Genomic DNA, 24,214 nt, shown 5'->3' on the forward strand with positions numbered 1-24,214 from the left:
AATCCCTTTTAGAAGTTAATCCTTTCTCTTTGGGTTATGTTGTACAACATAGTTCAAGATGGGGGAAGTGTGGCTCTCACAGCCCCGTTTTTGTCCCAAGTTGCCATTAAAAAAAAAACAGGCAATTTTTTTGCACTCAAATTACAAAAAAAGGTTAAAACTGCTGTAAAAGTGGTAACTTTGCCCAATACCCCCTCAAGATCACCAGTGCCTTTCAGCTGCCAACCCCTTCCTCCGAAATCAGCCAAAAATGGCATCACTTCCCATTTTGTCAGACACAAGTGCAGTCCTTCCCCTTCTAGTTATGCACTCTCACCTAGATATTCAACCCTTATGCTTTTCAAAACACTCCATACACATTGAGCACAGTCCCACTGTCTGTCTGTAGAAGAAGATGAGCAAAAACTGGCTTTCTAGCATCCTTGTCGGTTGTTTTCTGCTCTCTTAACCCCATAGTCCACTTTAGACAGCAGTGTCAAAACTCTTGAGAGAACATTTTGGTTGTGCTTGAGGAGCTGATGAGAGGAAGAAGGGGCAGGAAAGTCAGTTTCCACCAGTCTTCTTCCATTGATGGGTCTTTGGATTTAACTTATTATTTCTGCACTTTTTAGAATGGCACTATATTATTGGCTTGAAGCAGACAGATCAAAAGGTGCAGGTTGTGGCCGCTTCGGGGGTGTGGCGTGCAGATGACACACGCCCCAGCTACTGGCAAACGGAGCAGTAAAAAACAGCTCCTGCTGGCTGCTCATTTGGAACTACCTAGATTACCGCACCACCCTCTTATAGTGCTGGCATTCCACTTAACTGCTTTGGTTGCCTCCCGTTGCATTCTGGGATTTGCAGTTGAGGCAAGGGCATTTAGAATTCTCAGCCAGAGAGCTCTTAGGGCTCACTGAACTACAAACCCCAGAATGCAACAGGAGGCAGCCAGAGCAGTAAAAGTGGAATAGCAGTACTATAGGAGTGCAGTGCGGTAATGTAGTACAGCAGCAGCCAGCTTTAAAAGCAGGCCATTTGTCACCATGGTCACATGCCGATTGGGGCTCAATTGTGGGCGGAACGGCTTCTGGCTGCCCCAAGCTGCCAGTCTGCTTCCTCCCTTGCCCCAAGTTCTATATTATTACTCCCATGTTCTAGAAGGGTGAGATAAGTGTTTCCCTTTGACCAGTCAGTGATTTTGAATCTGAGAATGAGTGCCATTCTGACTTAAAATTCAAAATTCCCTGTTATAACAAGTACAGTCATTTTTTTGTTGTTGTTCAGACATCTGTCTACTTTGTTCGGATCACATCTGTCTGGTGTCATTGGCCTGTTACAGACTGCCAAAATAAAGCTGCTTCGGGTCTCTTTGGAGGTATGCTACTTAAATGATGCATGGGTCCTAAGAGTCGCACCAAAGCCACACTCCATTCCTAAGCACTGGAGTGCAGCTTTGGTGCAGCTTCCAGATTCTTAGGATGCATGCATCATTTAAATACCATACCTCCAAAGAGACCCGAAGCAGCTTTATTTTGGCAGTCTGTAACAGGCCTTAGTTTGCTTGTTATCTCATAGGTTATTACTTAGCACTATCATTAGATTCTTTAAGGAGGCTGGTCTAAATTCAGATTCAGTGTGTCATAATGAAAGATATTCAGGGAGGGCTTTTTCTGTGGGAGTCTTACAGTTGCCTCTTTTACATATTTTGGAATCCTGCATTGCTGAAGGGAGGCATTTACCAACCTAGCCATTGTCCTTTGAGCCTTTTTAATGAGCCAGCGAGGGCAAGGATCAAGTAAGACTGATGATTGTTCTTGCCTCACCAAGAATCCTGTTGTATGTAATGTAAAAATATATATTAATGGTGAATGTGCATGAGCCAGGGTTTCATCACCAGGCCTGTATTAACTGCAGTGTCCTGTTCATAGAGGATCCTAACAATTTTATCTGTAAATATTGAGCAAACTATTCACAGCTATCAAGACCACCTTCTCCATGGGCCATGGCATAAAACACAATATAAAAACCCAGTTGAATTTTTGAAACTTAACATGTAATTTGCTTCTAAACTCAACAACATTAATAAGAAAAAGTAAAAGTAACCTGTATGCTACCAAAAATTAAAAGTAATTTAAACGTATTCAGAAAATTTGTTCATAAGATTTTAATCTGATCTCTTTCTTCCATTGTCCTATCATTAGGCTACAGGTTTGTTCAGTCCCCACAAAATATACAAAATTAGATCAGGAGATGAGGTAAGAAGGATGTACAACTACTATACAACTACTCTCAAGATGAGACTGTCTACTTTTCTAAATATATATATATATTTAATGAGACTGGCTACTGTTTGCATTGAGCGCCTTATTGAAAGTTTAACCTGTTTTTTTCAAAATTGTGAATTAAGATGTAATATGTACAGTACAAGATTTGGGAAACTAATCAGCATCCCCAGACCATCTTTAAGCCCTAGTCATCTTTGATGATATTGAGCAGTTTAAGTCAGTCCCTTTTATAGTTTTATATCATATTTATCTACAGTGGGCACTCAATATCTGCAGTAGTTTGGTTCCAGGTGTCCCCCTCTCTCCACCGTAGATACTAAAATCTGTGGATGCTCAAGTCCCATTACATACAACAACATCGCAAAATGGTGTCTTTTACATAAAACAACAAAATCAAGGTGTGCTTTTTGGAATTTCTTGTCTGTGAATATCTTTGAACCGTGGTTGGTTGAATGCATGGATGCAGAATCCACTAATACAGAGGGCCAACTCTATTATTCTCTTGATATTATCACTTGAACATTCTCAGTTTCTGTAAAGATCTCTGAGAGCATTGCTATTATCACGATCAGTTATGAGATCCTGAAACAATCCTTCAAAACAGTGGCATTGAGAAGTGATGTCACTGAAATTAGTGATTTTATACTAAAGAACTATAAGGTCCTGAATTCTCAAAACAGGGACCCTAACAGCGATGTTGTCTGTATCATCAAGGCTTCAGGCTTCATTGGCATTGCTGATATAACTGAAGTGGTACTGAAAACAATAAACCTGCTGTAGTGATAGGTTTGCCTTAGCAATAGCACTTTACATTTCTATATCACTTCAGAGTGAACTAAGCACTCTCTACATGGTTTACAACGTGTTAGTCAATTGCCCCCAACAAGTTGGATACTCATTTTACTGACCTATGAAAGGATGGAAGGCTGAGTCAACCCAGAGCCCTGTGGAACTGAACTCACAATGTTGTGGCTGCAGTACTGGCATTTAACCACTGCACCACTAGGGCTCCCTTAGGATCAAAATAAATCAGAAATGTCTTGAAGGCAAACAACACAGATACACACAGCTATATAAACTGAGGTCTACTAATTTATCAGTCTGTCAGATTAAGCTGGAAGACATTAAAGCCTGTTGCTGTAAATTACCTCATCTTGCTTCTGCTCTTTAATCTGAGAAACTCTTCTGACCAATGAAGATCAGATTTATGTGTTATCCAAAAATATTTGCTTGCCCTCACCACTCTCCCCCACCTTTTGGGGCTTAACTGGTTCTTCAAACTGCCCACCCATTGCTTTGTCTGTATTTCTCAGAATCCTTTCAGACATTCCTCTGGCTAACACCACGATCAGTTTCTGAGCTGCTCATTCTATAGTCTTGATTCTGATGCCAGTTAGGACCTGACTGCTTACCTGCCCTTATGTTTTACGTTAGTGCATCACAAGCTACCAGATCCAGGGAATAGGGATATTTCTCCCAGTGAACCAGGGACCATTATCATATTTATGCCCCTTGGCTACAATCCCCCCCCCCCCCAAAAGGCATGCCACTGACTGGCACTGGTCCATGGACCAACACTTTGAGTAGTGCTGTGTTAAGTGACAAATGCCCCTATTTCATTTAAAACCAGATATTTTACAACAAACCACGTACAAAGTAACAGAACATACCGAAAAATACACTTGTGGTGAGGGCGTTTATTTCTCCACTCTGAGGTGATACCTTGGCTTGACAGTTGTTGCTGCATAAACATTGTCCTATTTCAAGGTGCTTGTTCGTTTTCTGCTGGGGGGGGGGAACTCTTTGTGCCTTGTGCCAGTCTGGGACAACTTTCAATTTGGCTCTTCTTTTGTCTCAGTTCACTTGCCCTTCTTTATCCCCTTCCCTATCAAAATGGACAAATAGACAATGCACATTTTGCAGATATTGCTTTCTGTTTAGGTTGAAAAATTTGGTTTACAAAGCCTTCCAGAGATGAGAACATCTGTTGTTTTTCTTTTACCTTGAAGGCTTATGACATCTCTTGGAAATATGGAATCCTTATAAGACTTCTGTAATTTTGGATTAAGAGGCTATCTACCCATCTTCATACAGAACTTCCTGAAGAACCATACAGTCCAGGTTTGCTTTGGCTCTACTTCTACAAATATTTGAGCAGGAGGAGTGTGTCCCCGAAGACACTGTTCTCAGCATAATGCTCTTCTCTGTATGATTAATGGCTTTGCATCACTGCCTCTTACTTTCCAAAATTGCCTGTATATATATTACTTCTCTAATATGCAGTTCTTTTACAGTCAAACCCTTGACTGCATATACTGATCTGCTGTAGTAAATAATGTTTCTTGGAAGTAATACCATATACCTTTCTCCCAGCTTACATCCTGGTTTGGAACTGAAATGTATTCAGAGGGATAACTAGATAGTTGCAAACACTTAAGTTCTTGAGAGTGATGCTGAGCAAGTAGCTTTTTCCTGCTAAATATACATAACTGCTAAATAGGAAAGATACAAAGTTATTAAACGTTTGAAGTGTTTTCTTCCAGCTCTTGGGAACAGACGGCAAAGCTGTCTATGTAGAATTTTTTTTATAGCTGGATTATTTACATTTATGTAGTCTAAAATTCTCTAGGGCTATCTGTCTGGAAGTTGAGCCCAGTCCATCATCCAGAATTCAGTTTGAGCCTTCCTATATGTACTTTGCCTCTGCAGATGGAAAACTGTTGTTGATTTCCATAATTACTTGATACAGCATGCAAACCTGCTCAGTTCATGATGCTCACATGGAATGTGAACTGAACATAATTTCTGTATAGCTTTCCGGTACTTAGACTGCATGTTGGGCAAAGTCTAACTTTTGCCCAAGTCCACGTACAACAAATATTTCCAAAGGATGATTTTTAAGACTCGTAAGAAAATGTGGGTAAGCTCAGAAAAGCTCTTGAGCCTTGTAAACAAAGTTGCTGAACAATCAATCCATGAGCTTGTCTACATATTGAGAAAATCCCTGACCAAAATAAAGTACAGCTTTAGGCAGAAATCTTCATACAATATCTGTGAATCCTACCCCAATTACTTCTATTTTCTTAACTTTTTTTTAATAATTCCAAAAGCTTTCCTCCCTAAAGCCTCATTGTTAAATGTATACTTTACTGTTTGAGTTGTAAAGTATATGATTTGCATTTTATATTGCAATGAAAGATTAGAGGGGGAAAGCAATTTTAACGTACGTTTATTGTTCATTTCCTTATTTTTACTGTAGTTCTAACAACCCCTTTCTGGTTTGAACATGGTAAAGCAATATGACAAAGTTATTAATGTTATAAGCTGGATGGGACTTCACAACAAAAAAGAGTTCTTTGAGACGAGCAGTAATTATTACCAAGGCAGACCTAAACTGAATGGAGGGAAATTTGTTCATCATTGTGCTGAATCATTTGAACAACTGCCAAGTATATGTCATGTGCAGCTCTCTCTGCAGTATACTGCTGAATTGCAAACCTTACCTGACTGCCTCACTTCGGAGGACAAAAACTTGTTTATCGCTCAGTTCTTTGATTCCAACATTTGCACTTTGTTCCAGTTGTTGCAGAAGAGACTTAATTATTTTGCTGAATGAATAACTTTTGTTTAGTCATGCCTTCTCCACTGTTTGGCATAACAATTCCAGGTATTTTTGTCTTTATCTGCCCAGCTTCCACCAACTACAACCCCTTCTGACTGCTATTAACAGTTGTATTATATGTTGATTACATTACGCTGTAATTTTTATTGATGCTTCTAAGCCTAAAGAACATAGCAGCTTTTGTTCAAGCATTTATTTATAACAGAAAAACTCTTCACTGGAAACACATACATTCGCACAAATATATGCTACTACATATTTCGTATATGAACAGTGACTTTTTTTCTGAATGCAATCCCTTATGAAACATAGGGCTTAGGGAAACTCAAAGATATGCAGATGTACCCCCCTCCTCCAAAAAACAAAACAAAAAAAAAGCAAAAAAAACTTAAGGGGAAAATCGCTAAGGTAGAAATTTTTTTGAAACAATTCCATAAAGACTGAACTTGGGGGGGGGGGGGGGGCAGAAATTTTCCACATAGTTCCTATATGGCAAAGATGGGCAACTGCAGTAGGGGTGGGAGCTAATATTCATATGCACAGTGATCCCCTGGCAGGCCACACCATACCAATACACAAAGCCTCCAGACCTCCCCCAAATTAAAATATTTAGGGCGTGATTTTTCATGCCAGCCTCCCAAAACAGCTGCAGAATGCCATGTGTTTGTTCCCTCAATGCTTCACTTTAAAATCTTTGCCTCCCAGTTGGCCAAAAATAAGTTGAAATTGAATCAGGAGGTGAACAGCATCACTTCTGGCTGATGATTTTAGGGGAGGATTCTAGCAGGTTTTAAAATATGAGAATAGTTGTGAACAAATATGTTGCATCTTGCAGTGGTTTTTTGGAGCAACAATCTGGATTTTTTATTTGGTGTGAGTCTGGAGGTTTGGGGTAGGGGTCAGGGGCCATACTTTGGGGCCCCAAGGGCTGTATGCAGCCCACAAATGCATTTTGCTCATTCCTGCCATATTGTTGGTGGTGAAAAGACCAGTGAAAGATTTTTGGCTCCCCTTGTTCCAACCGATGCAAGTTTTTGTAGGAGAAGTGAGCCGAAAGTGTTCAGTGGTTCACCGAAAAGAGACTACAAGCAGGGGTTCCTAACTTGTGCTCCAAGGAGTCCTTAGGGCACCGTGTGGACTTCCCAGGTGCTCCATGGCTGCTCCAGGAAAATGAAAGAAATAAAAATTGAATGAAATTAATAAGAATATATTCTTACATACACTCCTAAACACCATTAACTTGTAAGACATAGGGTAGGCCTCTTAGGGGCTCCTCCATAGAAATAAGGGCTTCACTAGTCAAAAAGGTTGGGAACCCCTGGACTACAGGGATAGATAGCAAAATGACAGTAACAATAAAGAAACATTTCAAATGGTTTAGTAGCTAATATTGGAATTAAAATATGAGGTAATTGAAACATACTGTAAAAACAGTGAAAAGAAACTCTGGAGCAAGAGCCCTTCTGTTAGCCCAAAACAAATGCTAAGCAGGAAGCTGAAAAATGATTCCAAAGTGAAATGTAGTTTAGCCAGATGTGGTAGGTACAGAACAAAGCCTTGTTGGTGTCTCTGATTTAAAAATAAATACATAAAGTAAGTTATGGAAGTGAGCACATAGACACCACAAAATGATGAGGGAGTGTGACTGGTAAACATCCTTAGTCAGCAAAATCATGACATAATGCCATCTAAGCAGCCACTTGCCAGAAGAGACTTAAATGCAAAGTCCTGCTACATCTTGGCATGTGTAATACCAGAGAACATTGTGAGTAGCAATGATTTCAGAATCATTGAAAGCCTTTCAACTGTACAAACTTGTGGAGGGATTAGGGTTTCATCATATTAGAATTCAGTATAAGGCTCAAAAAGACAAGACAAAATCAGAGCCTTCTTATTTAGGTCCTGTGCTAATAGACTGGGACATCAGTAGGAGTGTGGGGAATGTGGACCACACTGGGTGAAACTTTCACAAGTGAACACTCTATGGAGCGTTCACTCACCATCTATTCCAAGGCACGCACCCCTTTGCCAGCCAGGGCACCTTTGCTGTCCATCAGCTACAACTGCTGGTGGGAATCAGTGGCATCCCCACCTGGGGTGTCAGCCAGTGCAGGGGATACGGCTATTGGGGACAGGGCCAAAAGGGCATGCCTCTCCACCTTGCTGCCATTCTACTTGTGGGTAGAATAGTGTGGCGCAACAAGGTGGGGGAGCATGCTCAGCCTTTCTCAGAAGGCAGCCGCCACCACCCCAAGGATGTACACCCCACTAAGTGGCACTCCTTCTGGGGGGGGGGTCACCCAGTGGGGTCTGCACCCCTCCTCTGGTAAGAGTAGGTGCTGCTGCCACCTGGCAGCTCTTTCCAGGTTTGGCAGAGCTGCTGGCTGGGAAAGGGAGATGCTGGTGGTGTCAGGACCAGTGGCAGCTGCAGGCTCTTCCCCATTCACAAAAGGAAAGGAGTCCTTGGCTGTCCCTGCCACCATCACTGCCACCCTTTCCCACTTGACCACTAACACTGACAGACTTGGAAGGGCTGCCAGGTGGCAGCAGCAGGTCACCCCCACCACAGCAGCCTGGCTGGCAGGCGGGACAACTGGGGTGTGTGCCAGGCAGCCTGGGGCTGACACCAACCCTAGTGTTACCACTGTTAATAGGACTGGGAAGAGGGGCCCTTGTATGTATATGAAAATGTGTTTTGTTTGTAACTGCTCGTTCTTGTTGTGCTGTGATTAAATTCTCTGTGTTGAATTTTGTTTTATATTGATAAATATTTTATAGTGAAGCATGTGATGAAGTGTGGTCTTGAGTGTTTGCAGATTTAAAATAGTTTGCTGTATATCTGCACTCTGATTTAAAGCATATCATATGATATTGTGTATTCTGCTTAGCAGGAGGTTGGACTGGATGGCCCTTGTGTTCTCTTCCAACAGCCTAGCATAGGGTGGGAAAATATGGAAGGCATATTTTGCGGAGGTCCTACACTAAGATATAAGTTGTCGTAACTAAACAATTATGGTGGTAGTAGCGGTGGAATAACATAGCCTGGAAAAGTCTAGACGTGTGATGGCTGGAGGGGAAAAACTGGAAAAATGGAAGCGGGGGGGGATTTCCCAGTTTTCCTCTAAAGCTTTTAAATTGAAAAAACAAAAGATTATGAAATATTTTCTTTGATCAGTGACATATGATCAGTGGCATATGATCAAATGTGCAAGACATGTTCTTATATTTATTCCACCAATATTTTTTTTAACTATAGAATAGGAAGATTTATTTATTTAAGACTTAGTACAGTATCAGATCATTGCAGTTCCTGGTTTGGTTCCCCCCCCCCCCCCCCCCATTTCTTTTTATGGAAATGACTGCTTTACTTGACATGAAGGACTAAAGGAGATAAAATCATTTTGTTTTACAAAAAATTAAGGTTTTTCTCATTCTTTTCTTACTCCTCAAACTAGCAAAACCAAAAAGGTTCCTTCAAATGTTCTCCTTAAAGTTCAAAAAATAAAGAATATAGTAAAAGGTAGATTAAATTTGTAGTTAGTGTCTAATAAAGTGTACCTTTAATATACCAAATATGAAAATTATGAATAATACAGTTTATATTGCTAAAGTAATGGAATGACTTGCTATCCGTAAAGGTAGTAATATCAGTCCTCAGTCCCCTAATTTTTTCCCCCCCACATGATTTTAAAAATTCTGGAAATGTCACATTGCTAGGTGAGTCTAGCCAAAATCCTTAATAGGAGATAATATAGCAGTGCTTTGTTGCTCATTCTACCTTTTGCTTTTCATTGGCTTTCGGTTGCATTTAATTCCTGGGTTTGGGAAAATCACACACACACACACACACACACACACACATATATATATACTGAGTTCCAGTGCTTTAGGATTGTTTAGCTCACACAGAATTCTTTCACATAATTTTAATAGAGTCCATCATATTTTGCTGGGTTCCTAAATGCAGTGAAAATAACACTGGTATAAATCATATTGGTTGTCTCAACTAAGGACCATTGAATCAATTGTTGAATGGTGACTCAACACTTTACTACTCACACTGATGTAATTCAGTAAATGCTTAGTAGTAAGCAAGACAGACATGGAGGAATGGGCTTAGGGTGGTAATATCCACAAAGCAGAAATAGCAGTCAGTTGATACAAGAAATTAAAACCAAAAATTGTATGCATGTAGTAGATTTCCTTATTAGAAGGAAGGAAAGTAAATGGAAAAGGAAGGGTCCTTCTGTTTCTTCTAATAAGGAAAAGGAAAATGATAACTCACAGAAGGAAGTACTTTTTTCCTATGTCCACAAAAAGGTCATTAATTTGTACAATAAAAGCTTTGTGAAACCTTTGGCTGTTGCATGATGGGAACCATATGAAAGCACTTGTAGAGGGAAGAAACTGTCCTTCCTTGAGATTGTCAGCCTTTACATTTTGTTAGAAAGAAAAGCAAGCAGATAGTACCATAATTATGTGAGAAAGACAACATAGTTATCAGATTCTGGTCCCTAGCAATGCCTGGTGGTGCAGGGGAGAGGTCACTTTTGATGGCCACCATGTGGGGGAGACCAAAGGCCTTTGCAATGGGTGTAATGTGCCTGGGATGCTGGGTAGGGAGTGGAATTACAGGCAATAAAAGGCGTGCCCACCCCTCCACAAGCCTCTTTCTATGTATGGTTTTGTGGCCTATCCTCCTACCCATAGTGCAGTGTGAGTCTTGCTGGTCACTTTGGGGCTCTCTTTAAACCCACTAACTCCTAGTGATATGAGAAAAATGTGAATAGCTTATCTTTTGGACAGAGGTGGTTTTCCTGATGTTGTTGATTGCAACTCCTATAGTTTTTCATCATTGGCTTTGCTGGCTAGGACTGTCACAGTGACCTAATCCTTCTGTAACGGAAGTACTCTGATGGTTTTTGTGCAAAGTTCTACAAAGGACTAGCTTGCTACTTAATATTAAAGAACATACAGAAGAGCAGCTGTTTGTATAGCACAACGCAGTAGACAATAATTGCACTATCACACACAATACTGGAACCATATTCGTCTATTGATGATTGAAGTCTAGGGTGGCATACTTATTCAATGTTTACATTAGTGCAAAAATTCTGGTAACAAGAATAGGAATAGTTGCTTACGAGTCATAATGGATTTAATATTGCAAATTAAAACTAGTCAGTCATCCTTAAGATGGTTTTAATAATGAATGGCATGTTGAAAATTAAAGCTTGGCTTAGTCATCAAAGCCAGAGCATGCTTTGGCCATCATGGATTAACTTGAACAGTCTCTCCCAATACACTCTGATTTCCTGTCTCACCTTCTGGTTTGCATAAATAAGTCAAACCACAGCTATAGTAAATGAAAGTTTGCTATTAAATCAGAATTATCAACTACAGTCCATAATAGTGGAACTAGGTTAGAGAAACCAATAGTCTGATATGATTAAGTAAAAAGAAGTGAGAGGTAACTTTTTTAAAAAAAACTAAAATTCAAATTGATGTACTGTTGGCTCAGAATACAAATGAAAATTTGTTACAAATGTTTGTGCTAAAAAAGTCACTGTAGCAGGAAGCAAATAATCATTTTTAAATGCCATCTTTTGAAATATTTTCAATGTACATTGTGTTTTACAAAATGTCATTAAAAAGAGTAATCATTGGAAAAGGAGGATTGGCCGTACCAAATCTAAAATGGTACTACTACGCTGCGGTATTAGAATAGTTGACGGAGTGGGTTAAATTTAGAAAAAATTGATTTGAGCTATGGATTACATGGATACTTAATATACGGGAAAATGAAATTAGATAGGAATTTTAGTGACCATATAATAAGGAAATCAATGATCAGAATTTGGAACAGGTATAAAGATAAATGGTACCCGTTAATTCCAGGATGGACATCCTCTAACGAAGCCTTTTTTGATAGAATTGTTATAAAGGAAAAAGAGTGGGTAACTTATAAACAAATAACAAAGGTGAAAGGTAGGGGGAGAGAGATGTTAACACAAAAAGAACTGGAAGAAAAAGAGTTAGGATGTGACTGGTTTTCATACAGGCAACTTAAAGAGAGATTTTTAGTTGATAACAAAACGGTGGGTATTGAGGTAACAGAAACTCAATTAGACAAAATATTTTGGAACCAAAAAAAAAGGATTGCAAAATTTTATGAAGAAATTAGGAGACTGGAATTGGAAACAGAAGTTGTTAAGGAATATATGGTTAACTGGTCTAAGGATTTAAAAGAAAGTATTCAGCTGGAACATTGGGAAAGAGTTTGGAAAGGAAGATTAAAATTAACCCCTAGTGTGGATATTAAGGAAAACGTCTATAAATCATTGTTTAGATGGTACTTGACACCCTTTAAATTAGCTAAAATGTTTAATCAAAGTAATCTATGTTGGAAATGTAAAAAGGAGACGGGAACGTACTTTCACTGCTGGTGGAAATGCCCTAAAATTTTTAAATTCTGGAAGGAAATACACAGTGAAATTAAGAAAATAATAGTACTCAATGGAAGACCCAACCCCAAGATGTATCTTTTGAACATTACCGATGATAGTAAAGAAGAAAAGGGTAAAGATAAAATTCTATTTTACATGATCATAGCAGCAAGAACACTGATTGCTAAGCAGTGGAAGACGGAGGAAATACCCTCGATGGAAGACTGGCAATTAAAAATGATGGAATTCTATCAGATGGAGAAATTGACAACTCTGAGAGGGAGTGATACATTAGATGTATTTTATAAGGAATGGGATCCTTGGATAAAATACTTACAAATATAGGATAAGTTTAAGCAATTAAATAATAATAGCTACAATGGTTATCTTCGCCCTCCTAGATTACTAATGGAAAACAGGGTTTAGAGTTTGAGTAGGAGATTGGGTACATAAATAAGCTTTTTTTTTTTGCTATATCCTATGGTGTGTGTATATGTTTAAGAGCGTGTTTTAGTTAATAGGTAAAACGCTAGGTAGAGTCAGCAATCCTAAGGAAGTATTGATAAAGAGGAACATAATGAAATCTGATAATGGAATATTTGTAATATTGGAGTTCTTTGATTTTATATCTGTAATTTTCTTTTGAGTTAATAAAATTTATTTTAAAAAAAAAAGAGTAATCATTATCCTGGGTAATTACTGGAAGTAAGGAAGGAATATCTGTAAATGCAATTATACTTAAGGCACAATCCTACATGCGTTCTTTTAGACAAAGTCCCCTTAAATACAGTGGAAATCACATTAAGTGCATTTGTCTTGGATTGCAGTCTTAAGTTTTGTTTCACGGAGATACTTAATAATTATTATTAAAATATGTAAATATGATCAAGTGATATTGCATTGCATTTGCAATATTTCTTGTGTTTCAGACTGGTATTTGGTGAATATTTTCTTTTAAAATGTTCAGAAGATATAGTTCAAAAATGACTTTATAAATTTTAATTGTCTCTTCAAACCAAAACAGTTAAATTAAAAAGAGAGAATCTGCTTTCATGTATCAAATGACAACATAAACCTATACTTTTTTTAATAAGTGATGAACATGTTGTGCTGTGATACAGCAATACAACTTGAAGAGTAGTCCTGTAAATTTCTTTAAAATGTAGCTACTGGATTACTGCTCGTCAGGAAAAGTATTATTGTGCATTGATTTGATTTTTCTTTCAAGGCATTTGAGAGAGAAGACAGCAATAGCAGTAACATCTAAAGGGTTCTATGGGCTGGAAGATGAGAAGGGAACAGCTTGTACTTCAACAAGGCGTCGTTCTACACCACGCAGTTTAGCAGGCTTGACTACAGGCGTGTTTGAATCCGTAATGGTTCAGGTTCTGAGACAGGAAGAGCAACTGAGAGCAAAAGAAGAAAAGAGGTAAAAGGCTAAGCAGATTTTCAGCTATTCTTTTTCTCTATTTTCCTAAGCTTTGTTCCTCTGGGAGATCAAAAATGTCACTTGCCTATAATTTCTAATTTAAAAGAATTTCTACAACCTAAGGTTTCTACAGACCTTTAGTAATCTAGTATTTATGCAATCATATCACACATACATCTCTTGTGAAATTTATTTTTCATTAAAATATTTTATAGTGAAACACTGGATTAATACGTTAATAGTAATACTTCAAGGATTAGTTATAGCATTGATAATTTAGACTAGAAGGGGTCTAATAGTTCTTTCCTTTTATGTCTGCATATTCATGATTTTGGTTACATTTCATTATCACATTTCTGTATAGTTTTGTAACATAATTGTCTTTTCACATCAGTTGTTTAATAGCAAAGCATTTCATTGTGCTGGGAGAGTATTTAATTACATCCGGTGAATTTGATGGTTGCTAATTCAGATATCAGCCCACAATCAAAATTGTTTTCTTCCTCTTTGTATGCTGAATATGGTAGATGGTTATTAATTAAGTGTAAGATATTACTGATGTACAGGCGAGATTGCATTAACTGGGAGTATGTGGGAAAACAAAGAGAGAGTCTGAAATGGATGAATTTAATTATTCGATAGTCTAGGTTGGTTTGGAAAGCTCCCACCATTGTTACTGAATCATGCTCAATGTGTGGAAGCATGTCAGAAATGTATGCCTGGACTATACATCTGACTGGAAAAGCTGATTGGTGGTGGTAGTGGGGGAGGATAAGAGGAGGAGGAGAAGGGAAGAAGAGGCAGGGAAGAAGAGGAAGGAAAAGGAGGAGGAGAAGCAGAGACAGAGGCAGGATGAAGAGGAGAAGGAGGAAGGAAAAAGAGGAAGAGTGGTAGCAGCAGCAACAGGAGGGGGTAAGAGAAGGAGGAGGAGGCAGGGAAGAAGAGGAGGAAGAGCCATCGCACTGGTGACAGGAGGGTGTAAGAGGAGAAGAGAAGGCGCGGAAGAGGAGGAAGAAAAGGCAGCCCCCTGCTGCAGTGAGAACAGTGAGGTGGGCTTCGGGGGGATGAGGGATGGGGTGGCGAACTCTCATGGTGCGGAAGCCGCATGGCTGTGGCACCATTGAGTACTGTGGGGACTTGAACACTCGCGGATTTTGGTATTGGGGGGATCCGGAACAGATCCCCTGTGGATACCAAAGGACCACTGTATTCAGAAATATCAAAGTATTAATCTGGACATTGGTGTCTGGTTGCCAAATATCTCAAAGGGATGATTCATTATTTGTGTGCTTGAATGTTTGAAAGTAATTATTTCTTGTGTGGAGTTGTCATGCTTGTAGTATATTTATGGATGGTTGATACAATGAAGCAAGTAGATTCTTATTCTCAAACGAGGCTAGGTTTTATTCTGTTTTCTGGAATTACAGCTGTGTAGGAAGACTTCAGTTGAACAAGGATGAGGTACAGTGCGCCCGCGCCGTACGCGGCCTTAAGCATACGTGCTCAAGCCGCGGCGCACGCGAGGGGCAGAAGAGGCGGCGCATCCCATTCAATTGAATGGGCGCGCGTGCCTGTTGCGCCCCGCGCGCGCCCACACTGCCGCGCACGAGCCCCATTGTTTCCAATGGGCTCGAGCATAGGCGGAATTCGCCTTACGCGGAGGGATCCGGAACGGATCCCCCGCGTAAGGCAAGGACGCACTGTATTTCACATGGGACTGTCATGTCGTGTCCAGAGCAGTTGTAAGACATGTCAGTGTAATTATTATACATTAAAATATATTTTAACATGCCAGCACTAATTGTTTTACACTAAAGCTGAATATAATAAGCCACAAGGAATGGCAGGGGAAAGAGATAAATAGATATGCTCTCTGTGCTTAGTTTGTTCCTATCTTCAGTGATATATTGAAGAGCAGTAAAACATCTTCAGTCTATGTTCTTGTACAACACTAATATGTGATTTTGTGCTATGTGCATGAGCCTCTACTAGGCTGAAGGAAGTGTTGAGTGCATGACTCTGGTTTCTCTTTCTCCCATACATACAGGAAAAGGGTTTAGCCAAGTTTCAGTTTCTGCTCTCCTTGTTTTTTTATGTTATGTAATAGACCTGGAATGATCCAATCAGCTGTTAAAGAAACAATCTTTAAACCATAGGTTGTTTATCTGACTTTTATAACAATTAATGAATTGTGTTTAATGGCAAGTCAGGAATCACAGAAACTGAATTCTGGTTAAGTCTTATTTCCAGCAGGGATGTAGCCAAGGGGGGCGGGTCCTTGGGGTCTGGACCCCCCTCTTCCATTAGAAAAATGAATGGTGCGTGCTGCTGCCCCGCCGTGCCCAAGCCCCATTATAATGGTGGCACTTAGTCTTGACCCCCCCCCCCTTCCTTAAATCCTGGCTACGTCCCTGTTTCCAGTTGTATAAGAGCGAAGAGGACAAGAGGAAAAGACACCTGAGTCAAACCCTTTGCTTTGGCTCTAGAGACTCTCATCCATGTAGCATTAAATCATGATTTAACATTAAGTACAAATGTTGGCTATATAATTGTCAGATTTTTTAAAATTGTATTGATATTGCATAGTTACAGAAAAGATGAGACAGTTGGTTCTTCATATCTGTCTAGGTTCCATTCCAGAGGCCACCCTGCCCCCCGGCAGATGCCAAAAACCGTGAGACTTCAGTTCCCGTTGTTTGTAATAGCAACTCCTGTCATCAACTGCCCTGCTCAGGTCTTGTAGACTCAGGGCCATAGCTTGCTTGCCTGAATATCCACCTAAACTGAGGTTTCTCTCTTTCTGTGTGCCTTTTACCTTACCTAGCATTATTGTCTTTTCTAAGGAATTATGTCTTCTTCTGATATGTCCAAAGTACAACAATGTCAGTTAGGTTATCTTAGTTTCTAGCGAGAGTCCAACCTTGATATACTCATGGATCCATGCATTTCCCTTTTTGGTAGTCAATGGTATGCATAAACTCTCACCCAGCATCACACATTTCAGATGAGTTGATTCTCTTTCTGTCAGCTTTCTTAACTGTCCAGCTTTCACAACCTTGCTTAGAGGTCAGAAATATGGCATGTGCAATTCTGATTCAATGATATACGGTATTATTACAGTTCAGGTTCTTGTATTATTATTATTATTATTATTATTATTATTATTATTATTTGTATTCCACTTTTTCCTGAAGGAATCAAAGTGGATTCCAACAGTATAAATAAAACATCAAACAATTAAAAATTACAATTTAAAAACCTCCCCCCAATCATAAAAACAGTGATGAACTCATAGAAAGAGATGAAACACAAAGAATTTAAAACTATCCAATAGGAATACATTAAAATTCCAGGCAGATTAGTGGAAAAAATGAATCTTCCTCTAAGGGGGGGGGGATGGGGGTGATGGTATCAAACAATTTTGGTATCAGTAGCAATAGAGGTGTCAGTAGAGGGGGAGGCAAGTGTAATGGATCTAATGGATCTAACCTAGTCTGGGAAGGCCTGCCGGAAGTTCCTTCATATTTGTCCTTCAAAGTTCTAGTCATCTTCTTAACTACAGTCGCTATTCTTATTTATAATTAAGCCAAGGTATAGAAAATCCTTAATTATTTGTGAATGAAGTTTTGATAATTTTCAGTGACTAGGAGTGATACGAGATGTAGTCCAACACATCTAGCGGCCGCCTGTCTGTGGCAGGCTGAACTGATTTGAGGAAACATTTTCAGCGCATACCATCAAGACTGTAAATGTTAATTTCATTTTGAGTAAAACACCTTATTTTTCCTATATTACTTCACATGCACAATCCAGGATCAGTTCACATGATTGTCCTTTTGTTACAAGCATGTAAATCTGTGGGTATTTATCGTACACTTTGTAAACATCAGTTTTGGGAAGAAACATGGAAAACATTGGCATAAAATAAATAAATAAACATTTTCCAAACATAATCATGGAGCTCCTGTATGGCAGTGAACAGATCACATTCAGGATGAAAAATATATTGGCCTGTTACAGACTGCCAAAATAAAGCTGCTTCGGGTCTCTTTGAAGGTATGCTATTTAAATGATGCATGGGTCCTAAGAGTCTGGAGGTCATGCCAAAGCCACACTCCATTCCTAAGCACTGGAGTGCAGCTTTGGTGCGGCTTCCGGATTCTTAGGATGCATGCATCATTTAAACAGCATACCTCCAAAGAGACCTGAAGCAGCTTTATTTTGGCAGTCTGTAACAGGCCATTGTAATCCAAAGAATTCTCCAGGGAACTTTGTCTTCTGAAGCTTTCCCCTTACTTCTGCAAAGCATGATATATCTACTCTTACAGACCCATAACAGATAATTAATTGCTCTGTCACATGCACATAGAATTGTGTACCAGTCAAAAATGGATATTCCTTTCATTTTTTTCCTTTTATGAAAATGACTCACTCGAGCCTAACTATCACCTCATGCTCCTTGAAACATCTGTGCTTTCATTTTCTGTTTCTCCCACTGAAGTTACATGTGCAAAGAGACAAGCAGGATAGAATTGTTAAAAATTTAATTTAATAAAATCTTATTGCTATTTGTTAAACTCAGTTTAGACCAATCCAGCATACTCCTGAAATTAATCAGAGTAGTTAAAACTAATCAGTCTAATTCATTTCAAAGGGTCTGAAGTAGATAGGACTAATGTTGGGTTTAGGTTGGGGTAGACAAGATGTAATTGATCCATTTTTGTATTTGAGATGCAGACATGGGGGTAGGACTACCTATGTCCCAAAGGGGCTGGCATGGTGTCTACCCTGGTTTAGCCCATTGTTTATGTGTGATCTAGTTCTTAACCATCCTTAATTTCTGCTCTGAAAGCTGACATTGGCCCTCTCCAGACGGGCCTTTGCTATGCCCCCGTCACATGCTAGGGGTTGGCCAAGGGCGCACCACCCATATTGGCCTTACCCCTAGCACGTGACGGCGTCAAAATGGCGGCGCCCTGTATACACGGGCGCTGCCATTTTGATGCAACGGGCGCTTAGCATCCGCACGTCCCAGTGTCATAAGGACGTCACGAGTGTGCCATTGGTGCACTGTGACGTCCTTATGGTGTGAGGGAGCTGCGCAGTTTGTCCGCTGCGGTTCCCTCGTGCAGCAAAACAAGGCGCGGGCAGACCACCCTTTTTGGGCGGTCTGTATCCCGCAATTATATACCATTTCGTGAATTAATAAAGATCAAATGAGTGAAACAAGTTGATAACATAGTCTTTCATAGACTAGAGGCTGAAACAGATGTGCCAGATGGTCTACCTTCAGGCTACATTGGGGTGTGGTGTTTAGATGCTCCAAACACATGCCCCAAACAGCGCTGGAAGCTGTGCTAATGCTGCCCAAACCAGAAAGAGACGGCTTGAAAAGGAGCAGAGAAAAACTCCTTTTCAGAAGCCGGTTTAAAACACTGGTGAAGGACCAGATTGGGGTAGCGCTCGTGTGCTTGCTCCAAGTGATGGGTGACAAATGGCTTGACAATTGTACATGGGAAAGAGATCTGGAAGTATTAGTAGACCACAAGCTGAACATATGTCAACTATGTCATGCAGCAGCTAAAAATGCCAATATAGTCTTCTGGTGCGTCAATAGAAGTATAGTGTCTAGACTGAGGGAAGTACTACTTTATGCTGCTTTGGTCAGACCTCACCTGGAATATTAAGTCCAGTTCTGGGCACTACAATTCAAAAAGGACTTTTGACATGCTGAAGCGTGTCCAGAGGAGAGTGACTAAAATAGTGAAAGGTTTGGAAACCATGCCCTATGATGAGCGACTGAGGGAGCTGAGTATGTTTTGTCTGGGGAAGGTAAGGTTAAGAGGTGACATGATAACCATATTTAAATATTTGAAGGGATGTCATATTGAGGATGGAACAAGCTTGTTTTCTCCTGCTCCAGTGACTAGGACACTGGGCAGTAGATTTAAGCTACATTAAAAGAGATTTCACCTAAACATTAGGAAGAACTTCCTGACAGCAAATACTGTTAGACAGTGAAATACACTGCCTCGTAGTGTGGTGGAGTCTTCTTTGGAGGCTTTTAAACAGAGGCTGGATGGCCATGTGTCAGGGATGCTTTGATTGTGTTTTCCTGTGTGGCAGGGAGTTGGACTGGATGTCCCTTGTGTTCTCTTCCCACTCTGATTAGCAGTACTGTCACTGCGGGGGTGAGGACCGCACCGGTTGACACCTCAGAAGGAGGGGTGACACCTAGTCAGCCCCCTGTGCCATCTACATGTGCATGTGCCACCCTCCTGACTCCCATGCACGCACTACTCCAGGCCACACGCACCACTTCACACACACATGCACACACCACTCTTTACTGCCTACCTGCCTCTCCGTTCTCAACCCTGCCTGCCTGCCTCCCGCACACATCTCTGGCTGCTTGCCCGCCTGCCTACCTCCCATGTGCCTCTCCACCCTGCCTGTCCACACATGCCGCTCCAGCTAGCATGCGCCACTCCACCCCACTCCACCTGTTTCTCTGGCTGCTCGCCTTTCCACCCTGCCCACCTGCATGCGCTACTCTGACATACTCTGGCTAGCGTGCATGTGCGCATGCCTAGAAAGCACCCCAGAAGTCCCACCACACACATAGTGGTGAAGGGTGAGAGCTGGTGCAGGAACGCCTTTGCTGATTAGTACCTTATGCTACCAACGTCTTTCTCTCAGTTAGTCTCAAAGATGCTATAAGATCTCTTTGAATAATGATCTAGACTACCGTGGCTATTTCTTTAAGTAATAAAGATCAAGTTACCTAAAATATTATACTAATGGCCTTCTTGATGCTGTAAAATACTGTTCTGAGTTACAAATATGTTTTGGTGATAAGATTTGCCCAATAAATTTTTTAAAGTGTTAAGAAATAACTTTGGCAAGCTTGATTTCAATCACTGTTTATTCTTGATGAAGTAAATATTATTTAAATCAGTGATCCAGATCACCTTGGCTTAAATCAATCCATCCCATCCCTAACATAATTGTAACAGGTACTGAATGTAATTTTAAAAATTACAGTAAAATACTTGGTTAGAAAGAAACATTTGCTGAGATGTTAGAAATTTGGTATGTGACCACATTGGGGCTAAATAAATACTGTACTTGGCATTTTTACTCATTCCAGTAGGAGCAACAAGTGATGTACTGTACTTACAATAGGATTCTCTCTTCTGCTTTTTCCTTACTCTCACAGCCCATGAATGACATTTTGACTTCTGCTTGTGTGTACTGGAGTTGTTAGAATCTAGTTTAAGAACATGGGAAACTTCCTGTTACAGGTCATACTACTTATCCCTCAATTCCAGTTTTGTCAGGTTGACTGGCAGCCACTCTCTTAAGATTTCAGGGGAGGGATTTTCCCCTGAAGAACTGAGACTAGAACTGTTGGCATGCAAGATATGTACTCCACCACTAATTTAGGGTCCCTCCCCTAAAACCCTTCTAAAATTATCTGAATTTCATACTGAAAGCAGCATGCTGCATTCTCAGGCGTCTCCAGTAGGCCCCTAATTGTATGCCACTATGTGGTTGCAAGCTGCTGTTGTAGGAACTGAGGAAGTTACCAAGTCGTGGCAAGGAATATAATTATACTGGCTTCACCCCTGAGGGGGTAGCAGAGCTAAAATGCTGATGCAGCAGATCTGGATATGTAGGCATGGCACTCTGTCCCATTTCTACAACCAAGAGGACTAACTGCTAGCATACAGCTCTGGCTTGGCAAGGGCACAGAGCGCACCAGGCCTGCACATATGAATTTGCTTGCTGCTTGGATTTCTATACAAAGGAGAAATGGAAGTAGTTACAGTCTCCTGGTGCATGTCACTGAACCTTTGAGATGGTAGGCAGCCCAGTGGACTACTCTCCAGTTGGATGGAGCCTCACAGACAGGGGGCCATTGTCCAACAAAGGCAGCTCAGCTAACCCTGGAGCTGAACCTGCTGCTAAATCTTGCTATGCTGCTGTAGACTAATTAAGAAAAATGCAAAGCAAGGAACTTATAGGATATGTAGTAACAGTGCTGTGGCAAATATTGGGGGTGGATATTAAATCTTCACTTTTGATTGCTTTAAATTAAATTGTTTATTATTTTATAAACTGCTTTTCCCAGGATCAAAGCGGTGTACAACATATCAATAAAAAACAATACCGTGAATAACATATTAAGAATACACATTAATACAAATTAAATCCAAAATGTTAGGTAAAAAACATATAATTTAACATCATTAAAATCCTAAATATCAGTACATCACAATCAATAGCGGGAAAACATTATTACAAGGAATTGGGAGGGTAGGCTTGTAGGAAGAGATGGGTTTTTAATGCCTTTTTAAAGGCTTCAACCGTTCCACTAAGGCGGATCTCCTCAGGTAAGGCATTCCAAAGAGAAGGCGCTACTGCTGTGAAGGCCCTTTGCTGGGTAATCGCCAATCTCACCTTAGGATAATTAAGTAGTAATTTACCAGTTGTTCTGAGAGTGCGGGGTGGATTATGCAGGGAGAGGCGTTCCCTTAAGTAACCTGGGCCCAAGCCATTTAGGGCTTTAAAGGTAATAACCAACACTTTGTACTGGGACCGGAAACGGATTGGCAGCCAGTGAAGAGATTTTAAGACAGGTGTTATATGGTCGGACCTTGCTGTCCCCATAATTAACCTGGTTGCTGCATTTTGAATCAATTGAAGTTTCCGAACCTGATACAAAGGTAGTCCCATGTAGAGCGCATTGCAGAAATCCAAACGAGAGGATACCAGTGCATGTACTACCTTTTCTAGGTCCCCTCAGTCCAGACAGGGACGTAGTTGGCGTATCAGCCGAAGCTGGTACCAAGCACTCCTGGCCATCGCATCTACTTGAGATGATTATTGCAGAGACGGATCCAGGAGTACTCCCATACTACGAACAGTGTCCTTTAGGGGAAGTTTAATCCCGTCTAGGACAGGATGACAAATTTCCCTGCCCGGGCTAGGGGAACCTATCATGAGTACCTCTGTTTTCTCTGGATTCAGTCTGAGTTTGTTTTTCCTCATCCAGCCCATTACTGCCCCCAGGCAGGCATTGAGAGGAGAGATGCCATCCTTAGTCACTGTATCAGTCGGAGACATGGAGAGATAGATCTGGGTGTCAACAGCGTACTGATAACACCGCGCTCCATGGCTCCGGATGATCTCTCCCAGCGGCTTCATGTAAATGTTAAATAGCATGGGGGACAGAATGGCGCCCTGAGGGATGCCTGATGTAAGCTCTCTTTTACGAGAGCAACTGTCCCCCAGCCTCACCATCTGGAACCTTCCCAAGAGATAGGACCGGAACCGCTGGAGCACAGTGCCCCCGATACCCAATTCTCTCAGGTGTTCCAGAAGGATACCATGGTCAATGGTATCGAAGGCCACTGAGATGTCCAAGAGCACCAACAGAGTTATATCTCCTCTGTCGGTGGCCAGACGGAGATCATCGACTAAGGCGACCATGGCAGTCTCAACTCCGTAACCTGCTCTGAAGCCAGTTGAATTGAATAAGAAATCTGATAACATGAAAATGTAACATTTGTACAATAGCACAAGCTAACAAGGATATGTCTTTAGGATTGCTACTTTATGTTGCTGACTAGTATATCATATTAGATAGAATATGCAAAAATGTACAGGGTCCCTATTCCAATATTATACTTGATGGTATTACACTGAAAATTTCATTTCCAATAGCATATTGTCATTAAATATAAGTTCTTTCTCCTTTTATCATTCCATTTTTATGTGTTACTTCAGAAAGTTTTCAGCATTTTGGAACAATAAATTCCCTGATTATGTCAGCCTCATCTTTGCTTACTTGCCAAACAGTAAACTTCTAAGTGTGTTATGAACAGCATGTAGAACTCTTCTCACCTTTTTCTTTTTTTGAAATGTTGATTGAGAGATAATGTTTAGATTTCTTGTAGTGCCATATTCAGATGGCAGAATTATGGAAGAAGGAGATCCATCAATAAATAAAAGAGGTATCATGTTTGAGGCATCCTGCAGTTTGGTGAAATACAAGATCTGTGCTAAAACTCAAAAAAAAAAAAAAAACAACCCCCCCCCCCAATTTAAGTGAGAACACCCCCAAACTCCACACCTTGAATGCTGAGCAGTCTCATCTTGATTTTGTTGTGTGAGTTAGAAAATCAGGGTAGAGAGCATCGGTGTGAATGCACTACTTAGAAAGAACCTTGAACAGCAGCATTCTGATTAGAAAGGAAGATGTACTGGAACAGATCTCAGTTGCAGATCTCAGTTGTTTGTGCTATAAGTTAATTATGTGGATGAGATGTACATGTGGAAAAACTAGAGGGGAAAACGACCTGCTGCATTTGCATGAATTGTACTACATGAAATGAAGAATAAATGAGAAAAACAAGTGCATCGGGTAAGGATTTGTATATTATTC

General features: G+C 40.4%; 1 protein-coding gene across 3 annotated transcripts in view; it reads left to right on the forward strand.

The window, feature by feature from the left end:
• Window positions 1-24,214, forward strand: part of BRD10 (bromodomain containing 10) — a 63,582-nt gene that overhangs the window by 10,448 nt on the left and 28,920 nt on the right. Inside the window, exons 2-3 of one of the 3 annotated variants that reach the window (XM_089489961.1) lie at window positions 4,277-4,388; window positions 13,564-13,764. The exons of 1 other annotated variant lie outside the window; for it this stretch is intronic. In XM_089489961.1, coding sequence (XP_089346087.1) covers window positions 13,712-13,764 — 53 coding nt within the window. In that variant the 5' untranslated portion in view covers window positions 4,277-4,388; window positions 13,564-13,711. The remainder of the gene's footprint in view (window positions 1-4,276; window positions 4,389-13,563; window positions 13,765-24,214) is intronic. One more of the 3 variants, XM_089489945.1, reaches the window with a different exon arrangement.

Source organism: Sceloporus occidentalis, unplaced genomic scaffold (assembly GCF_023333645.1).
Source record: "Sceloporus occidentalis isolate IW3139 unplaced genomic scaffold, rSceOcc1.0.p SCAF_1, whole genome shotgun sequence".
In the NCBI taxonomy this organism is placed as follows: Eukaryota; Metazoa; Chordata; class Lepidosauria; order Squamata; family Phrynosomatidae; genus Sceloporus; species Sceloporus occidentalis.